This window comes from Caenorhabditis elegans, chromosome II (genome assembly GCF_000002985.6).
Source record: "Caenorhabditis elegans chromosome II".
In the NCBI taxonomy this organism is placed as follows: Eukaryota; Metazoa; Nematoda; class Chromadorea; order Rhabditida; family Rhabditidae; genus Caenorhabditis; species Caenorhabditis elegans.
In genome coordinates, this window is record NC_003280.10 from 778,496 (window position 1) to 795,590 (window position 17,095).

The 17,095-nt window shown below is 35.4% G+C and overlaps 5 protein-coding genes, 1 non-coding gene and 2 pseudogenes across 10 annotated transcripts; 2 read left to right on the forward strand and 6 right to left on the reverse strand.

The window, feature by feature from the left end:
- Positions 1-884: 884 nt before the first annotated feature.
- Y39F10A.5 lies at positions 885-1,387 on the reverse strand (annotated as a pseudogene). Its single transcript has 2 exons — positions 1,237-1,387; positions 885-1,183 (listed from the first exon to the last, which is right to left on the reverse strand). Coding segments are annotated over exons 1-2 (450 nt in total).
- Positions 1,388-2,220: 833 nt separating this feature from the next.
- Y39F10A.2 lies at positions 2,221-2,826 on the reverse strand (annotated as a pseudogene). Its single transcript has 4 exons — positions 2,668-2,826; positions 2,507-2,622; positions 2,358-2,461; positions 2,221-2,295 (listed from the first exon to the last, which is right to left on the reverse strand). Coding segments are annotated over exons 1-4 (454 nt in total).
- A 513-nt stretch (positions 2,827-3,339) lies between these two features.
- Positions 3,340-4,508, reverse strand: Y39F10A.3 (Methyltransferase FkbM domain-containing protein). Its single transcript, NM_061406.3, has 5 exons — positions 4,410-4,508; positions 4,243-4,364; positions 4,001-4,197; positions 3,855-3,948; positions 3,340-3,808 (listed from the first exon to the last, which is right to left on the reverse strand). The coding sequence occupies exons 1-5, from the start codon at positions 4,504-4,506 to the stop codon at positions 3,389-3,391; spliced, it is 930 nt and encodes a 309-aa protein (NP_493807.1). The 5' UTR covers positions 4,507-4,508; the 3' UTR covers positions 3,340-3,388.
- A 91-nt stretch (positions 4,509-4,599) lies between these two features.
- Y39F10A.6 (Ovule protein) lies at positions 4,600-5,137 on the reverse strand (the record flags this gene model as incomplete). Its single annotated transcript, NM_001318313.2, has 2 exons — positions 4,600-4,985; positions 5,047-5,137. 2 exons carry the CDS (start codon positions 5,135-5,137, stop codon positions 4,789-4,791), a joined length of 288 nt encoding a protein of 95 aa, NP_001305242.1. The 3' UTR covers positions 4,600-4,788.
- A 3,605-nt stretch (positions 5,138-8,742) lies between these two features.
- On the forward strand, positions 8,743-9,587 carry F46F5.16 (Signal peptide containing protein). The gene is made up of 4 exons (NM_061408.2): positions 8,743-8,934; positions 8,983-9,084; positions 9,135-9,262; positions 9,308-9,587. The coding sequence occupies exons 1-4, from the start codon at positions 8,817-8,819 to the stop codon at positions 9,497-9,499; spliced, it is 540 nt and encodes a 179-aa protein (NP_493809.1). The 5' UTR covers positions 8,743-8,816; the 3' UTR covers positions 9,500-9,587.
- Positions 9,588-9,943: 356 nt separating this feature from the next.
- On the forward strand, positions 9,944-10,709 carry F46F5.15 (the record flags this gene model as incomplete). 2 transcript variants are annotated; one of them, NM_061409.2, is made up of 5 exons in its annotated part: positions 9,944-9,980; positions 10,030-10,148; positions 10,200-10,349; positions 10,400-10,494; positions 10,539-10,709. In NM_061409.2, 5 exons carry the CDS (start codon positions 9,944-9,946, stop codon positions 10,678-10,680), a joined length of 543 nt encoding a protein of 180 aa, NP_493810.1. The 2 variants fall into 2 exon arrangements, with proteins under 2 accessions (NP_493810.1, NP_001305219.1); NM_001318290.3 differs by lacking the exons at positions 9,944-9,980; positions 10,030-10,148 and having other exon boundaries at positions 10,212-10,349; positions 10,539-10,680.
- A 1,543-nt stretch (positions 10,710-12,252) lies between these two features.
- On the reverse strand, positions 12,253-13,433 carry F46F5.1 (Smr domain-containing protein; the record flags this gene model as incomplete). 2 transcript variants are annotated; one of them, NM_001318292.2, is made up of 6 exons in its annotated part: positions 12,253-12,460; positions 12,509-12,642; positions 12,693-12,797; positions 12,843-12,914; positions 12,970-13,176; positions 13,221-13,433. In NM_001318292.2, the coding sequence occupies 5 exons, from the start codon at positions 13,139-13,141 to the stop codon at positions 12,263-12,265; spliced, it is 681 nt and encodes a 226-aa protein (NP_001305221.1). The 2 variants fall into 2 exon arrangements, with proteins under 2 accessions (NP_001305221.1, NP_001305220.1); NM_001318291.3 differs by lacking the exons at positions 12,843-12,914; positions 13,221-13,433 and having other exon boundaries at positions 12,263-12,460; positions 12,970-13,141.
- A 1,744-nt stretch (positions 13,434-15,177) lies between these two features.
- On the reverse strand, positions 15,178-16,143 carry F46F5.19. The gene is made up of 2 exons (NR_134549.1): positions 15,583-16,143; positions 15,178-15,538 (listed from the first exon to the last, which is right to left on the reverse strand). It is a non-coding gene; the product is annotated as an Unclassified non-coding RNA F46F5.19 (non-coding RNA).
- Positions 16,144-17,095: the final 952 nt, after the last annotated feature.

The window sequence follows — 17,095 nt, forward strand, 5'->3', positions numbered from 1 at the left end:
TAGTTAAACACGCTAAACAGTTTTATGAAATAAAAAAAAATCGCTCCATATGATTTTCTCGTGCTTTTTAATTTTTGAAAATTTCAGCTTTTGATTAAATTCTGCATTTTTTTAAAAATATACTTCCGTACAAGCTAGCAAACATTGTTTGGTATTTTATGGTATTTTTTAAGATGCTGAGCAGTTTTTTGAAATAAAAAAGAATGACTTCATATGAATTTCTCGTACTTTTTAATTTTTGAAAGTTTCAGCTTTTGATTAAATTCTGCATTTTTTTTTAAATAAACTTCCGTACAAGCTAGCAAACATTGTTTGGTATTTTATGGTATTTTTTAAGATGCTGAGCAGTTTTTTGAAATAAAAAAGAATGACTTCATATGAATTTCTCGTACTTTTTAATTTTTGAAAGTTTCAGCTTTTGATTAAATTCTGCATTTTTTTTTAAATAAACTTCCGTACAAGCTAGCAAACATTGTTTGGTATTTTATGGTATTTTTTAACATGCTGAGCAGTTTTTTGAAATAAAAAAGAATGACTCCATATGATTTTCCGGTACTTTTGAATTTTTGAAAATAACAGCTTTTGGTTAGATTCTTCTCTCCGGTTAAATTTTTAAATTTCATCGACTTTGAAATACGATAATCATGCTCAAATTATATTTGAGTTTTAGAATTTGAGTTTCCAAATGCGGGTGGAGCACTTCCCGGTGCAATTTTCCGGCTCCCCAGTATCTTCGGGAGCTCGGATTTCTGTAATTTTAGCATTTCTAGCGTTATTTAGTTTCGTGTTTTAAAATGTTCTTCTGAAAATTTTATTTTAGTGTTGAACGAGCCTAGTGAATAATAAAATAATGTGTCTTCATTCTAACCGGATCTCAAAACGTATCACAGACAATTAAAAACATTTGCCAGCTCAATTCCCTCATATTTCACATTTTTCTCCAGTTCTTGATCCTCCAAAATCACTGTTCCATCAGTACGGAAAACTGTAATCCACGTGGCAAGATATGTGCCTCCGGGCGGATTTTTTGGAATTTCTGAAGTCTTCAAAGCCACAATTACAGTATCATTAGTCCCCGGGACAAACTGAAAAGCACTGAAGCCTTTTTCGGGATTTAACTTTCCAATTTTTACAACTTTAGTATCACAGAAGCAGTCGGAAGTGGTTAGGAGAAAGTTGGAGCCTGTAACTCTTGACATTTATTTGAGAAATTCGGTAATTTTTTGTATGAGCTACCTGTTTTGTGAGCGGTTTCCTCTTTATAAGCAGATTTGGACGCATATCTAAGGAGGAAGAACCATTTTTTGTGGATATCAGACCATTACACTGCCTCGTGAATCATATAGCCCGGGAAGTGTATACCAACTGCTCGGCGGAGCTTCACGTAGTTGTAACCAAGCTCAAAGTTCAAATATTTAACATCAATAACAATAACAGTTAAAAATCAAGAAAATATATTATTGTTCAAAGCATCCTCTAGGGTTTTATCAAATAACTAGAGTTCAAATTTCACAGATTACAGAGCCACTTGAGCATCAAAACGTATTTCACAAACTACGATGTTCCACAAAAAATCATGGATCACATAACAAGAAGTTCGTCGGAGTTTCAGCAAGTTATTCAAAACGGTATCATCTTCAGCATCAGTGATAAAATTAAAGTCCAGATTCCACAGATTGGATAAGCTTTGCTTTAATAGTAAATGACATAAACATCCGGCAAAACCTCAAATCTCCAAGAGTAAAAATAAATTTTGATCTGAAAATATGTGGTTTCAAACATGACCTTTACCATAGTTATTGGCAGCTTTCGCACGGATAACAATTATTACAAACGGTATAATCTTCAGCTAAATCAACCAATCAGAGTACAAATTTTGCAGATTTTGATGGATCCATTGATACACGTAACAAGAAGCCCTGCTGATTGCGAGGAATAATTAAATTTTATAATTTCCACCTCCTTTGTAAATGTGGAAAACGTGACTTCTTTTTTAAGCGGTTATATTTTTAGTTTAATCGAAGAATAGATGACGTGTGATTTTAATTAATTTTGCACACTCATTAAATTAAAGTAAATAGTACCGTATAGTTAGGAGAAAATTCAGGTTTGGTATAATTATAAGCCGTGGCATTAACGACTTGGACTTTTGTATTTTTGTAGAGTCGATCTAAAAAAATTGGCAACGTTGGGGATTCTAGTTACCAGTTATTAGCTTACCTTCAAAAATAGTGTACGCAAACTTCTCATCATTTCCTAACACTATTACACTAACTTTTGGATGAAAACTTTGATCTGAAAATGTGGGTAATACACTTACACTTAGGTTCTAGAGGCTAATAAAAAACAAGGATTACATTTCCGGATTAGGTAGTCTACGGCGTTTCTGGTGAATGTAGCATCTGTTGGTTCGTGAACCCCGTCGAATTGGAAATCGCCTCGCCGGATGTGAACACAGATTCTACAACATAATCTGATCAGATAATTTTTATAAATTTAAATTTACTTGAACTCTCTTCTAACCAACACCGGGAGCAAACTTATTGCTTTCAACGTCGTGGTATTCGTTGGAGCCAGCCACTGTAGGATCTGAGGACGCAAATGGTCAAAGTACTTGAAGCTCTGAAATTGGTGCTCAAAATGTAAGAGCTAAGAATTTGCACTAACCTGGAAATAGTGCCCATCTAGCATAAGATGGGTCTTTGAGCAGTTATGGAATTGAGCTGGATTTTTGATTTTTATTCGAAGATCACGTTTTATTCCAACAAATTTATTATCGCCAACGCTCACCCGAATAAGAAGTTCACGGGCTTTTTTTTCAGGCGACTTAAAATTAGTTGAAAACTTTATTAATGGATCAATAGGTGCTGCATCTTAAACTAACCATTTTGCTCCCAATGTTTCAGAGAAAACTGGCAAATGTTAATATTGATGTACGTGTTTCTGGTGACTGATACATTTTTATACTTAACATACAACAGAAATCAACAAAGTCTTACTGAGCTTCCTCCATTCAACAGCGGAAACTTGCTGAACGAATAAACTTGTAGTTTTTTGAATTTTATTGCAATTATTGTATGGTTAGCGTTATGTGAAATGAAAGTTTGAAAAATTAACCTGTTTTGCATTGTTGTATTGTTGTAGAATTCTGGAGGTACTTTTGTTCTATCACATAGCAAGAAACACGTAACAAGGACCATTGTGCATAACATAAAATAACATAACATTTACTTACCAAAACTTTTTTTTTAATTGCAAAAAATATTGAGTGGCTACAAAATAAAAATTATCAGATGTATTCTGAAAAGAATTTTTTTTTTGTAATCAGAAAATAACTTTTTTTAACACTTCATTAAATTAAATCCCGCAATTAAACAACAAAAATAAATCAGTTCTCAAAGTCCAAATAGTTGGCAACTTTCAATCCACCATACTTCTCAACGCACTTCTCATGAATAAAGCTATATTCACAAGCATTCATTGCATATCCATTGACTTCATATGAAAATAATCGATATCCCAAGTGAGCAATCTGTGCTAGAAGGTGAGCATGTTCCGGAGCACCTCCATGAATTTCAATGTAGATTTGACAAACTTCGTAGTTCTTCAGGAATGGTATCAAACAAGTCAGCTCTGCACCTTCGATATCGATTTTTAGAATCTCAATCTTTGAAACATTGAAGTGCTTGGCAAGGTCGGAAATTGTATAAGCACTCAGAGCAATGCTAGTTTCCGGAGAAATTTTAGCTTTCATTGCGGTTCCTCGGATTTGGGAGTAGGACTGTAGAGTCTCATCCTTTTGTGTGTCCTAAAAAAAATGCCGGATGTAATATTTAATTCGCGGTTTCACAAACCACATCAAATCCATACAAAATGTTGCGATTTTTATTCAGCTTCTGCCATTCTTCTTCAAAATTAATATAATTATTGAGCCCGAGAGAAAACAATCTGAATCAAATTTGTTAGTACTGCAGCCAAAACTTTTCCGCTATTTACTTACACCGAATCTTCGGGAACATTCCACGGATTACACACCCATTTTCCTCCGTCACCAATTGTTCCAACACGTACTTTTTCCGGACAAAACACCTCTGGAGCAAGAGCTCCGTATAACAGAGGAAACTGGTCGGCGCTGGAAACTTGGCCTAAAACGGATTTTCTAGTTGTCACTTGTCCAGTTGAGTAGGCTTTCATTTCCTGAAACGGGAAGCGTTAAAAATCGCAAAAAATATTTTGATTTACAGCAAAAAGTGACTGGAACTCTGGTGAAGTCTTGCGTGTCTGCATTAGTCCATTGATTTTGTCTTGAATATCCAGCAACAACTCTTGATCAGTTCCGGAGGGTAAGACTTCTTTTGGTTTCTCTAAAATTAAGCTCCATTGGCATTCAGTTGTCATAGGTGACTTACCATAAAATCCGTAATTAGACTTGCTCCACAGCAACACATTGAACAGAGTCAGGCACACGACAAATGCAAGAAGCAGAATTTGATAAGGAACCATCATTTCCGCGTAATAAAAACATTCTCAAATTTTAATTTCAAGAATTGCGTGAGTTGAAAAATAATAAAACACGTGTTAAACTATATACATTAAGCCAATTAATAATCAAAAATAGTTCACGTAGCCACATAGCTACTCCACATCAATAGTTGCTTTAAAATATGAAAAATCGAGTGAAATTCAATCATTGCTCGTTCTGAGGGACAAGCTGCTTCTGTCAATGGCTCAACAACTCCTGTGGTGCTCACTTGGTTTGCAACGTCGTGCTTAAAGATGATACTTGGCTCAGCTGATAGTCCATGAGAAAATGGCTCTGATCTGTGGAATCTGTACTCTGATCCTGCAAGAAAGTGGAATATTTATTGATGATTTGTGGCAAATCATAGTAATGTTAAATAATCCCCTTTTCAGATTAATATTATTATTTATCAATGAGAAATTGATTAATCTATCGTATTGGACATGCTTCTTGTCTCGCGATTCTGAAATTTTTATCATTTTATAATAATGGTCTATGGGCATGTTCAATTGGATTTGTAATACTTTTTAATGCAAGATGATACCGTTTTGAATAACTTGGCTCAGGCAATGTACAGCAAGAAGCTGCAAGCTCTGATCTGTGGAATCTGTCCATCGTCTATCTAAAACTTCTTAATTTAAAAAAATTTTTTTTTTGAAATTTACATTTTGTGTGGGAAGCCGTTTGTAGTTTTATGTTGATTTGAAAAGTGCGAACAAGTTGTATGAGCAGTGTTCATTGAGCATACATGGTGCATCGATTAAACGTGTCTGTTATAAATTGTAAACCGGCAATTGTTGAAGTTTTAACCAAGTAATAATTCTGCCTGAATTTTAAGGTCTTTTATAGAGCACTGTCACTTGAGACGTGAACTGAAAAAAAAGATTATTGGAAAAAAAAATAGAAACACGTTTTAAATAGTATATATGCATTCAAGCAGCAAAAACTATGACATAGCGGCAATTAATATAATTTTTCAGCAAAAATTTGTGTTTATTAAATTTTTAAATCTAAAAAAACGGCTTTATGAATTTTTTCTGTTTATTTTTTGAATAAAATAAACCCTATCGAACGAACTTTTGAAAAAGTTGAACATCGGTTTCTAATAACTTTTGCTTTTCTTTTCTTCATATTCCATTTACCACTATGAAACGCCTGTCAGATAATAACAATAGAACCAAAAAGGCACCGTTAAATATAAAATGTTCAGTACATTATCCAATTTATTCATCAATTACCTACAGCTATTGTTTTTCTCATATTCTCCTTTACCTCTCAAATTTTCTTTGGCGGGAGATAAATTTAGCCGCCAACATATCGTCACCCACCCCACTAAGAGACACACGTTTACGACCCAATCACGTACAGTGCTGGCCAAAAAGATATCCACTTTTGGTTTTTTGTGTGTAACTTTTTTCTCAAGCATCCATTTGACTTGAATTTTTCCGTGTGCATAAAGCGAAATGTTACGCAAATTTGCGGACCAAACATTACATGATTATCGATTTTTTCTGAATTTTATTTCAATTTTTTGATTTTTTCGTTTTTCCAATTTTCATTATTTTTTTTTGAATTATCAATAAAACGCACTCTGTTTGTTGCACTGGATTTGTTTGGTTGATAAATTATTTTTAAGGTATGGTAAAATCTGTTGGGTGTAAAAATCTTTCCTTGGACGTCAAGAAAGCCATTGTAGCTGGCTTCGAACAAGGAATACCCACGAAAATGCTCGCGCTGCAAATTCAACGTTCTCCGTCGACTATTTGGAAAGTAATCAAGAAGTACCAAACTGAGGTGAGTTCGAAAAATATTATTTTTTAATAATAAATGTTTAGAAATCCGTCGCTTTGAGAATCTCGCCCGGCAGGCCTCGAGTGACAACCCATAGGATGGATCGCAACATCCTCCGATCAGCAAGAGAAGATCCGCATAGGACCGCCACGGATATTCAAATGATTATAAGTTCTCCAAATGAACCTGTACCAAGTAAACGAACTGTTCGTCGACGTTTACAGCAAGCAGGACTACACGGACGAAAGCCAGTCAAGAAACCGTTCATCAGTAAGAAAAATCGCATGGCTCGAGTTGCGTGGGCAAAAGCGCATCTTCGTTGGGGACGTCAGGAATGGGCTAAACACATCTGGTCTGACGAAAGCAAGTTCAATTTGTTCGGGAGTGATGGAAATTCCTGGGTACGTCGTCCTGTTGGCTCTAGGTACTCTCCAAAGTATCAATGCCCAACCGTTAAGCATGGAGGTGGGAGCGTCATGGTGTGGGGGTGCTTCACCAGCACTTCCATGGGCCCACTAAGGAGAATCCAAAGCATTATGGATCGTTTTCAATACGAAAACATCTTTGAAACTACAATGCGACCCTGGGCACTTCAAAATGTGGGCCGTGGCTTCGTGTTTCAGCAGGATAACGATCCTAAGCATACTTCTCTTCATGTGCGTTCCTGGTTTCAACGTCGTCATGTGCATTTGCTCGATTGGCCAAGTCAGTCTCCGGACTTGAATCCAATAGAGCATTTGTGGGAAAAGTTGGAAAGACGTCTTGGAGGTATTCGGGCTTCAAATGCAGATGCCAAATTCAACCAGTTGGAAAACGCTTGGAAAGCTATCCCCATGTCAGTTATTCACAAGCTGATCGACTCGATGCCACGTCGTTGTCAAGCTGTTATTGATGCAAACGGATACGCGACAAAGTATTAAGCATAATTATGTTGTTTTTAAATCCAATTGCTCATATTCCGGTACTTTAATTGTCATTTCCTTGCAACCTCGGTTTTTTCAATATTTCTAGTTTTTCGATTTTTTTGAATTTTTCTGAAGTTTTTTCAAAATCTGTTGAACATTTTTGATGAATATTGTGTTTTTAGATTTTGTGAACACTGTGGTGAAGTTTCAAAACAAAATAACCACTTAGAAAAAAGTTACACACAAAAAACCAAAAGTGGATATCTTTTTGGCCAGCACTGTATGTTTATATTCAAATATTAGCTCTATTAAGGAGGTGTTTACACATACAAAACGTACTGCTGTACTGCTATGATGATCCTTCCCCGTGGGAATCCTTTTTGATTAGATCTTTACAGCCCCTACAACGAGACACATTGTTTTTTGGGGCCCCAACCATCTTAATGAATTTTTTTTTGTTTTCAGTGACGTGAGAGGTCTGAACTATGCTCATTAAGTATGACTGCTTTCAATTCTTTATCGTTGTTACGCGAAAATCTTTTTAAAAAAAGCAGAAACAAATGTTAATTGTAATAATTCATTAATTGGTTCACGTAGCCACGTATTCATAGTATATAAGGTGAGTGAAATGAATAAAATTAAATCACTTCTCGCTTCTCTTCTACAACAATTGGAAAAATGCGCATTGTCTTGTGGTTCACGAGGATTATCCAGTTGGAACTGAAATCAAACTCAAACTAAGCCTAAACGGCTTATACTGATCTGTGGAATCTGTACTCTGGTTGGACAATGCAGCTGATGATAATACCGTTTTGAATAACTTGTCGTTGCTCAAACTTGTGCAACCTTGTGCAGTTAAAGATGATATTGAGTACGGAATTTTCAGATTTCAGATAATTTGTAACTTGCGATGACTATTATTTTGTGGAGAATCAAGGAGTTCCTATATTAATTTATTTGGAACTTTTGCCATGTCCAAGTGGATATGTAATCTGTGAAATCTGTACTCCCGTTAAACAATGGCTGACAGCTTCGAACCTAATAATTCAGGAGTTGTGCTTTTTTGTTTCACCTTGATTTCTGTGAATTTTTGCTCAGTTTTGGAATAAACGTTTTGTAGTTTCTGAAATATTTCTTCAATTAAAGTCGAATATATGCTTTCTGGTAATCTTTGGTAAAATAAATCAAAGCTTTCTGGTGCTGTGAAGTTTTGAATTTGAGGATTCCAGGTCGGTCAAAAGTTGACTGAAATTACAGTGTTAGCTGTTTTTAAAAAAAAAAGTTCCACAAGAATTGTAATTTGAAAATGAACATCCAAAATTGTTTAAACTGTGCCAATATACAGATTCGTGCTTAAACAACAATTTTTAGTTGCGAAAACTTCTAGTTTTTGATGCTTGAATGCATATATACTATTTAAATCGTGTTTCTATTTTTTTTCCAATAATTTTTTTTTCAGTTCACGTCTCAAGTGACAGTGCTCTATAAAAGACCTTGAAATTCAGACAGAATTATTACTTGGTGAAAAATTCAACAATTGCCGGTTTACTTCAATTGAAGCGCACCAACGAAGCGATATCACGATAATAGAAGAACACATGTTTCGCTGTATTCTTTTCCTTGTGCCATTTGTTTTTTGGTTTGTTGTGTGCGAGCCAACTTTATGTGAAATCAAAGTGGAATGGATAACGTTGGCAACGTACAACAATAGCAAAGGTAACGATTAAATTATAAAACTGAACATTTTGTATGCACTATATTTAGGAAGAAAAGCAATAAAAGAAGCGGTGGTTATCAAGACAGACTATAGACAAGGCAATACCACAGTAGCTCTGAGCGCTAAGGATAGAGCATCCGTTATCGATAGTTAGTTTTTTGTATTTGTTAATGAAATTATTAAAAGACCCAGATTGCAGCCATAAATGAGAAAGTCGACTCGAATGTTGTGCATTTGATCAATGCGGAAATTATCCGTTCTAAGGAGAAAGTGAACAAAAAAGTTGTGAGAGCAATGGTAAGAACAGCTGTTTCTCAGGCTATTGATGTAAGTGTCCAGAGGTCAAGTTTCTTTCAGTTTATTTGTTTTTAGGCACCTATCATGTTTACCAATCCTGCGAAAAGCAATAGAACTCTCAAACAAGCTATCATCAGTTGCGGTAAACACGCGGTCCGGCTTCAACAATTCGTTTTTATGGATCCCAATGATCTTTCTTCATTCTCATCGAAATTCTTGATCACAATGCCTTACATTTTCTGCATTCTTTTAGCTCTTCTAGCATAGTATATTGATATTTTTCAAATAAAAATGGAACGATTTTATTGTTGTGTATTCAATGATTTGACACCAGGTTGATAAAGTTATAAGGTTATCACAAAAATGTGAGCTTTGACGACGGGGAGCCTAGATCAGTGGAACGATAAGAAAAAAAATGAATAAAAATAATGAAAGCGCGCTCCATCGGACAAATCCAATCGGCGGCAATTTAAACACGAGTTAGGGAAAACGAGGTTTGATCAATTTTCAGAAAATCATATAAAATTCAGTACTTTTTTAATGAATTTTTAAATCATGATATTCGGTCATTGTGCCCACTATTTCTACACTTTCGTCTGCGTGAACTATCCACCTTGTATTTTTTTTTAATGTCAGCATTTTGTATAAATAGACTACCAAAGTAGTTTTCAAACAAACATAACAATAACAATCGATTTTGAATAGACGGAGATGCACATCTACATAGTGCTCTTGGGATTATTTTTTGGTACGTTACAGTTTAATGAAAATGCTTAAACAAAAGTATGTTGTTATAGTTTCGGTAGAAGCATCTTATGAAGTGTCGGAAACAGAGAAAAATGATTTGTTGATGAGATATAATCACCTCCGCGAAGACGTCGCAAAGGCACTTTTTATATCTAACATGCATGAATTGGTTTTATACTTATTATCTTCTTTTTTTTTTTAAATTTTTCCCAATTTGCAGACGTTCGATCGAATGCTTATTGATCGTGTGTCGATTATGAGTTGTCACGAATATGAAAACTATATCAGTGAGATCCCCGAAGACATGGAATTATTGCAAAGCAAACTGCAAGGCGTGACGTTGACAATTCCAGTTGATGGATATGGAGTTGTAAGTCTCTCTCTGAACATCAATATATTCAACGTTTTCAACATTTTCAGGTACTGAATCTGTATAACGCGTATCCACCTCAAACGAAACTTGGATGCATTCATAGTAAATGTAAAGGTTCTTTTCAGTGTATTTTGGGCCCAGAGTAAGTAATTTGAGAAACTTCTGGCGAAAAATTTGTTTTTTCAGAGAAAAGTTGTCAAGCTCTGGTTTTGTCGAAGGAATGCCAGCATCAAACTGTACAGCTTCAACTGGGCTGATGTGCAAGCCATCAGTTACTGCAAAAGGGACACTTTTCACTATTATTCTCTCAATCATACATTTTATTTAAACTTTATGTATGGAATAAATAGTTTCGTGTGATATGTGTGCTTGAAGAAAAACTTTGATTGTCAGAACATAACATTAGCATTAGAACAACAATCGGGACATCAACTAAACAACCTCGAGAAGTTGAGATTTTTTGGTCCAAATTTCAAAAACGCTCGGTGAAGAAATTTCGGTAAAAATGCTAGAAAAACGACCTTCCCAAGTCCCCTTGTTTGATCTTGAAAACTTTCAAATCATTCATCTCCATAGACCGTTGAAATTCAGAGTTGAGGTGATATTTAAAGCATGGGAGAATTCAATAGAAGCAGAGTTGTTGGTCTTAAATGCCCAATTTTTTCAACCAAAACCCGAAAAAATCTCAGTTTCCATACCTTAGAAAGCTTCAAAAATCCGTATTTCAAAGTACTGTACCAACTTTTTACACCTTTGGATTTCTTATCCAAATCACTAATTATCGCTAGCGGAAACTCCAGCAAAATCCGAACTTTCTTTCGAAATCTGATTTCGAAAAGAAAGTTCGGATACGTGCCATGAATTCCTGGAAAAAGGAGTACAGTACTTTGAATAACCAGAGTACAAATTCCACAGATTTTCCAGATCCACAGACAACTATAGGTCAGATTGTTCGAAAAAAATGCATGAGCCTGTATGAGCCTATAAACAATTCAAGCGAGATTCCATATTGTAGTATTTCCAAGTAACAACAAAACAGTAAACTATTGACATATTTCATGGAAATCAAATTTCACCAAACATTTTATTTCAAAGATCGAGAATCACAGAGACAAAACGAAACTCTAATAAGTTTTGTTGACGATCATTCTAAGTCCAAGGTTATGTCTTCCACAAGAGGCAAACAATTGCTTCAGATGTTGACGGTCTCCAGGGAAAGTAGTGACAGTGATCTTAGTCTGGAAGATTATAATTCGCACTTGAAATAAAAAATACTTTGCTTACATCTTCTCTCGTCTGGGAACTGCCTTCAACTTCGTTTTTGGCTCTGCCCAAATCGAACGTGCGAGATTCGGGATCACGTTTGATTTCATCAAGAACTTTTGGCCCAGAAGCATCAAAGCTCTCAATGATTTCACGAGTGATTTCCGCTGCCTCTTCAGCACTGACACTAGCATCCTCGTATCCTTTAAATGACACAACCTCATTTTTGTCAGTACTCCAACCTGAACAAATTTTGAAATAATCTAATATTTCTGCTTGAATTACCCGAGGTGTTGTCAGTTCTCAGAAGAGTTTGGTATTTAATAAAGTGATATGTAATGGTGTTGTAGTTCAACGATTGATATTCAACAAGAAAAATTAACTGGATATTAGAATATTGTGCACATATTGTAGAATCATTTTAATGAAATCAAATTCAGATGGTTGGTCCCTTAAAAAATCTGTCTCGTTTGAAGTTGGTTGTAAATATTTATTCAAAAAGGGTTCCCACAGGGAAGGATAATCATAACAGTACAGCAGTACGTATCAGGGCTGTTCTACGATATGTGCACAATATTCTAATATCCAGTTAATTTTTCTTGTTGAATATCAATCGTTGAACTACAACACCATTACATATCACTTTATTAAATACCAAATAGAGTTACAAGCAGGCAAGAGAAGACAATATAGTTGAAACCACAACCAGTACTCGTATTGGGAACCTGTTTTCCGTTAACATATCGAATAATCTTCTTCAATCCAATGCGATGCTCACCAACATAGATCGTCAGTTGATGAATGGATGTGTGAGTTCTAGCTCCAGTCACAAAAACGATCTTCGGCTTAAAACATTTGTATTTTAAACCCTTATATCATGTTTTGAAACTTACATTTTGTGGATTCTCGAATGCTTTCTTGATTTCCTCTTTGAAATGTTCCATCATATACCTGTCTCCTTCCATTCGCGGATCAGCGTTAATCACATTTAAGATGTCGTGATGATAATCAATCCCTTCGAAAACTCCTGCAAAAAATCCGAATAATACAAGAAGCTAATCGAAACTTGTAAACAACCTGTTTTAATAGCTGCCATTTCCTGGTCACTGATATTTCTTGTAACACGATTGCCTTTCTTGAATGCCAGAGGAAGATAGTATTCAGTGCCAACTGGACTCGAGGCTGAAAAAGGTTCGTAGTGTCCGATAGAATCATGTTTGAACCCACATACAGCGAGACCCTGGTCGCAAGTAGTGGATTCAATACTTCCAAGTGAAGGAAGACCTTCCCCGAAACCAACTAAAAAATTAGGATGACTTAACGTCGTTACATTTCTCTATGCCGGCCAATTCACCTTTAAGCATCGCAGTGCGACCCTGCTCCAAATCAAACGGTGCTCCACAGGTAGGAGTGACGGACTTGAGAATCCCGTTCTGTCCAAATGACATGTTGACTCCCACAATACCACTCAAATCGGGACAACGGCTTGGAACATCCCAATTTCCCTGGGATTCGGTAAACTCCATGCGAACAGTTTTATCGGATATAAGACCATATATACCTTAAAACTTTCTATTAATCAAATAAAAAGCAAAAAATGGATACCTGGTTCAAAACCTAGAATCCTGCCAATGTTCTCACAATAAAACGCGAATCCCCCGAGTTGTTGTTGTGCCTCAAGTTCCTGGACTTGTATTCCAAACGCGAATTGTCCGACTGGACAATACTTTGCATCTGGATAGTCGAAACGTATTCCGTGTGAAGCAGAGAACAACACACAGAGCAAAAAGCACTGGTTGGAGTGTCGTTTTGCTCTGTGATTGCAGGCAATGAATTTTTCAATGAACGTTTCGAGCTTTCCACGTGTCCCATTTATACATTTGTGACAAACAGTTTCAAAAACAAAACCACCACGTTGTGGTATTGTGAGTCTTACGAAGAACGCGAATGAATGAACAAATAAAGCGGCAAGTTTTACATTCTCAAATTAGAAATAGCTCTCAAACATCTGGGACCTGAAATACGAAGAATAACAATAAAAAACTTAACAATCTGGGAGGCTGAGTTACAGAAGATTAAAATATGACAAATTCCACAGAATTTACTTTAACCAACAATTTTGTCTATTAATTTTTTGTATACACATTTTCTGAACTATCTTAAAATACACATATCACTTTCAAACTCTTTATTTCAAAAATGCGAGGACTAGCGGGCCTGTGGGCCCGCCAGCCCTTCGGGAATGGGTATAGGGTTAATTCGCTCTAAGTTATTGGCAATGTAGCTGGCGCAGGTTCTCGGCTTCGCCTCGAACCTGTTATGGGGTTATTCGAGATCTCCTTGAAATTATTTCAGGAGTGGGGTAAATGTTTAGAAAACTTGACTATTCAGGTTCGAGGCTTCGCCGCGAAGCTCTTACTGTGTAAATTGAAATCTCTTTAAACTTTGATTCATTGCTCCAGTACCAACACTGTACGAATAACTTAGGCTGAGTTTGCGTTCAAGAATAATTTGAATGTTTCATCAATAAAATAAACGTGCCTTGAATGATCACTGTGAACTACAAAAAAGGGAGAAGGAAAAGGAAAATAACTCATGAATATGAAAAATTGGAATAGTAAAAGAAGGAAAAAAAATATGCATAAAACGTAAAAAAGCAATGGGGGGAGGAGAGGAAGAGGAACAAAAATATAAAAATTTAAACAAAAATGAGATACAAAAATTATATTTAATACCGATACAACATGTATTCAGTCCACAGCCTCCAACTGCCAAATGTATCCTTTTGTTCGAAAAATCAACACGTTCCATCTGCATGTAAACTTTGTCATCGTCGATGAGAGTCCAAGAATCATCAGAACTTCGGAGCCAGGAAACGAAGTGTCCAGTCGGCTTCTCAAAATACTCCACGGCTGCCTTCAATTTGAAATGTTTCAAGGAAATTCTGATGTTGGTATTTTCTTGAAAACTGCACTGAGCTCCATTGATGGTAACGAGAAGGAATTGAGTGGAGGAAATCATGTCATGCCGGTTCTAACTATAATTTTTTGGTAGGAATTTAATTTGAAATGTGGATAATGAAAGTTAGAAAATTAGTACCATAAGTACCATTTATTTATTTATTTTATTAAATAACATTTTTTAAAGAAGAAACGCGTTCGTGTTTTGGAGGTTTTGATAGAAAGACAATTTATTCAAAGTCCATGAAAATTGATTAATTTACTTTTTGCTTGATTCTTTATGTAAATACTTACTCTTTAAAAAACTCATTCAACAAGTAAAAACCGTGCCCGTGCAACAAGTAAAAACTTAAGCGGTATTTCAAACTTTTCTGCTGAGATCACAATTGATTGGAGTTTTTCAATGAAGACCAGAAACCTACCTTTTCTGGTCTTTTTCAAGTGTTCAGAATTAATGCAACAACCAATAATATCATAAAATGATTGACTTAATTCGAGCAACGGAATCTGACAAAACTCAATTTGGAACGAACATAGTAACCAGTAAAAAACAAAAAATTAATCACAAAATTTATTCACTTTACACAAGAAGTACAAGTTTAGTAAAATACTGACCCAAATGGGATTAAAAATGAGTGGAGTTGAAGCATAGTATCTAAGGGCAGGGCATTTTCAGCAGAGTAGACTCGCAACATGCACAAATTGATGAAAAAGTAGATGGAGCAATCGATGGAACAGCCGTTGAATCGTGTGCGAAAAGAGCACAATTAGCACCATATCAAGCATTTAGTTAATGGATAGTTAATGGAAAAGTACATAGAGCATTTGATGGAACAGTTGTTGATGCTTTTGTGATTTGTGATTCAAAACAACATCAGCTACAGATTTCCTATGTGACAGTTCTCTTCAAGCTTGTGCAAATAAGCTTGATATATCCAAATTGATCGTGTTATCGAGGCCAATCTGAAACTCTTGTTTTAATACTTTTATACAAAAAATCTACTCACCATTGCTTTTATTTTTCAGCCATTCTTTACAAATTACACTGTGAGCTTTGCGTTGATTTTTGTACAAAAGTTTCTGCCAACCAATAAGCAGCAACTAATAGTTTCATGAAGCTTTTTTTCCGCTTCGAAATTGCAAAGAGCCAACGAATTAAGAACTTGAGCTTGACGAACACACACAAACTTGAGTAATTATTGTAGTAAGAAAGGATGAGTCGTCGAAAAGGTTGGAGAAGCTGAGCAGATTTCATATAGATCATTTGCCAGGCCAGGAGTGACACATTGAAACTTGTAGCGACAACCAATCAAAACTCTCTAAGATTCAAAGAGCCACTGAATTGAGCATTGACAGCCGTAGAGTAAGTCCAACGTGCATGATAAGTTATTCAAAACGGTATTATCAAACCCTGAAATTTTAAGACTCACCGATGTAATCAGAAATGTAACCAGTAAAATGATCCGAAAAGGTTAGCCAGAGAAAGAGCTCGTAGAGGCTCGGAGCATCAGGAACATCTAATATCTTTCCAAGATTAAAAAAGAAGCCAGTGTTGCAACAAGGAGTTGATTGAGCCGCAGGAAAATCGAAAACTGAATTTTTTTCGGTGAAATTTTTGGTTTGTTGGATATCACGTGAGACGTGTAATTTTTGTAATTTTGGATTTTTTGTATGTGAGTTTTCACGTGATAAAATTTGCAAATATTGTTTACGTTTTTTTTTAATTTATTTATTTTACTAAATAATTTTTTTAAAAGAAATTCGCATATGTGTTTTGGAAATTTTGATGAAAGGGGAATACTCGATCAAAATCAATGAAAATTGATTTGGTTCTTTATGTTCTTCCTTTTAAACGGTTTTTTAAATTGATGTTTTATATAAAATTCAGCCAAATAAAGCAACCTTGTAATAAGTAAAAAATTTTTGCTGAATTTACAACTGATCGGAGTTCTTTGGAACGAACAAAATTATTAAAGACTCAGCCATTTTTCAATCCGTTCAGAATTATTCCAACGTACAGAAGTATAATAAATTGTTCTGCTTGATCTGACAAGGGAAGCCTTTCAGCTCGTCCTCGGACTTCCGAAAAAATTTTTATGGCAAAGTGATCAACTACAAAATTGTTTATCATAACTTAAAGTACAACTTCGTAGTTGATCGTTTTTTATCAAAAAATTTGTTGGTCGAGATAAAGTTGTGTAAAGTTAGGCAGATTCATGCTCGTATTATCATCTTCTTTTCCTGTTCATATCTCGACCAACAAATTTTTTGATAAAAAACGATCAACTACAAAGTTGTACATTAAGTTATGATAAACAACTTTGTAGTTGATCACTTGGCCATAAAAAATTTTTTCACGGAGATACAGGTATCCAAAGGAAATGCGTTTTTCGAACATGGGGGCTTTTCAGATCGATGTTTACCCACTTCAAAGTGCTCCTCCGAGACTAAAAATTTTGGAGTGACCTTCTATTAAGGTCCTTTTTCAATTATAATAGGTTTCATTCAAAAGTCCGAAGA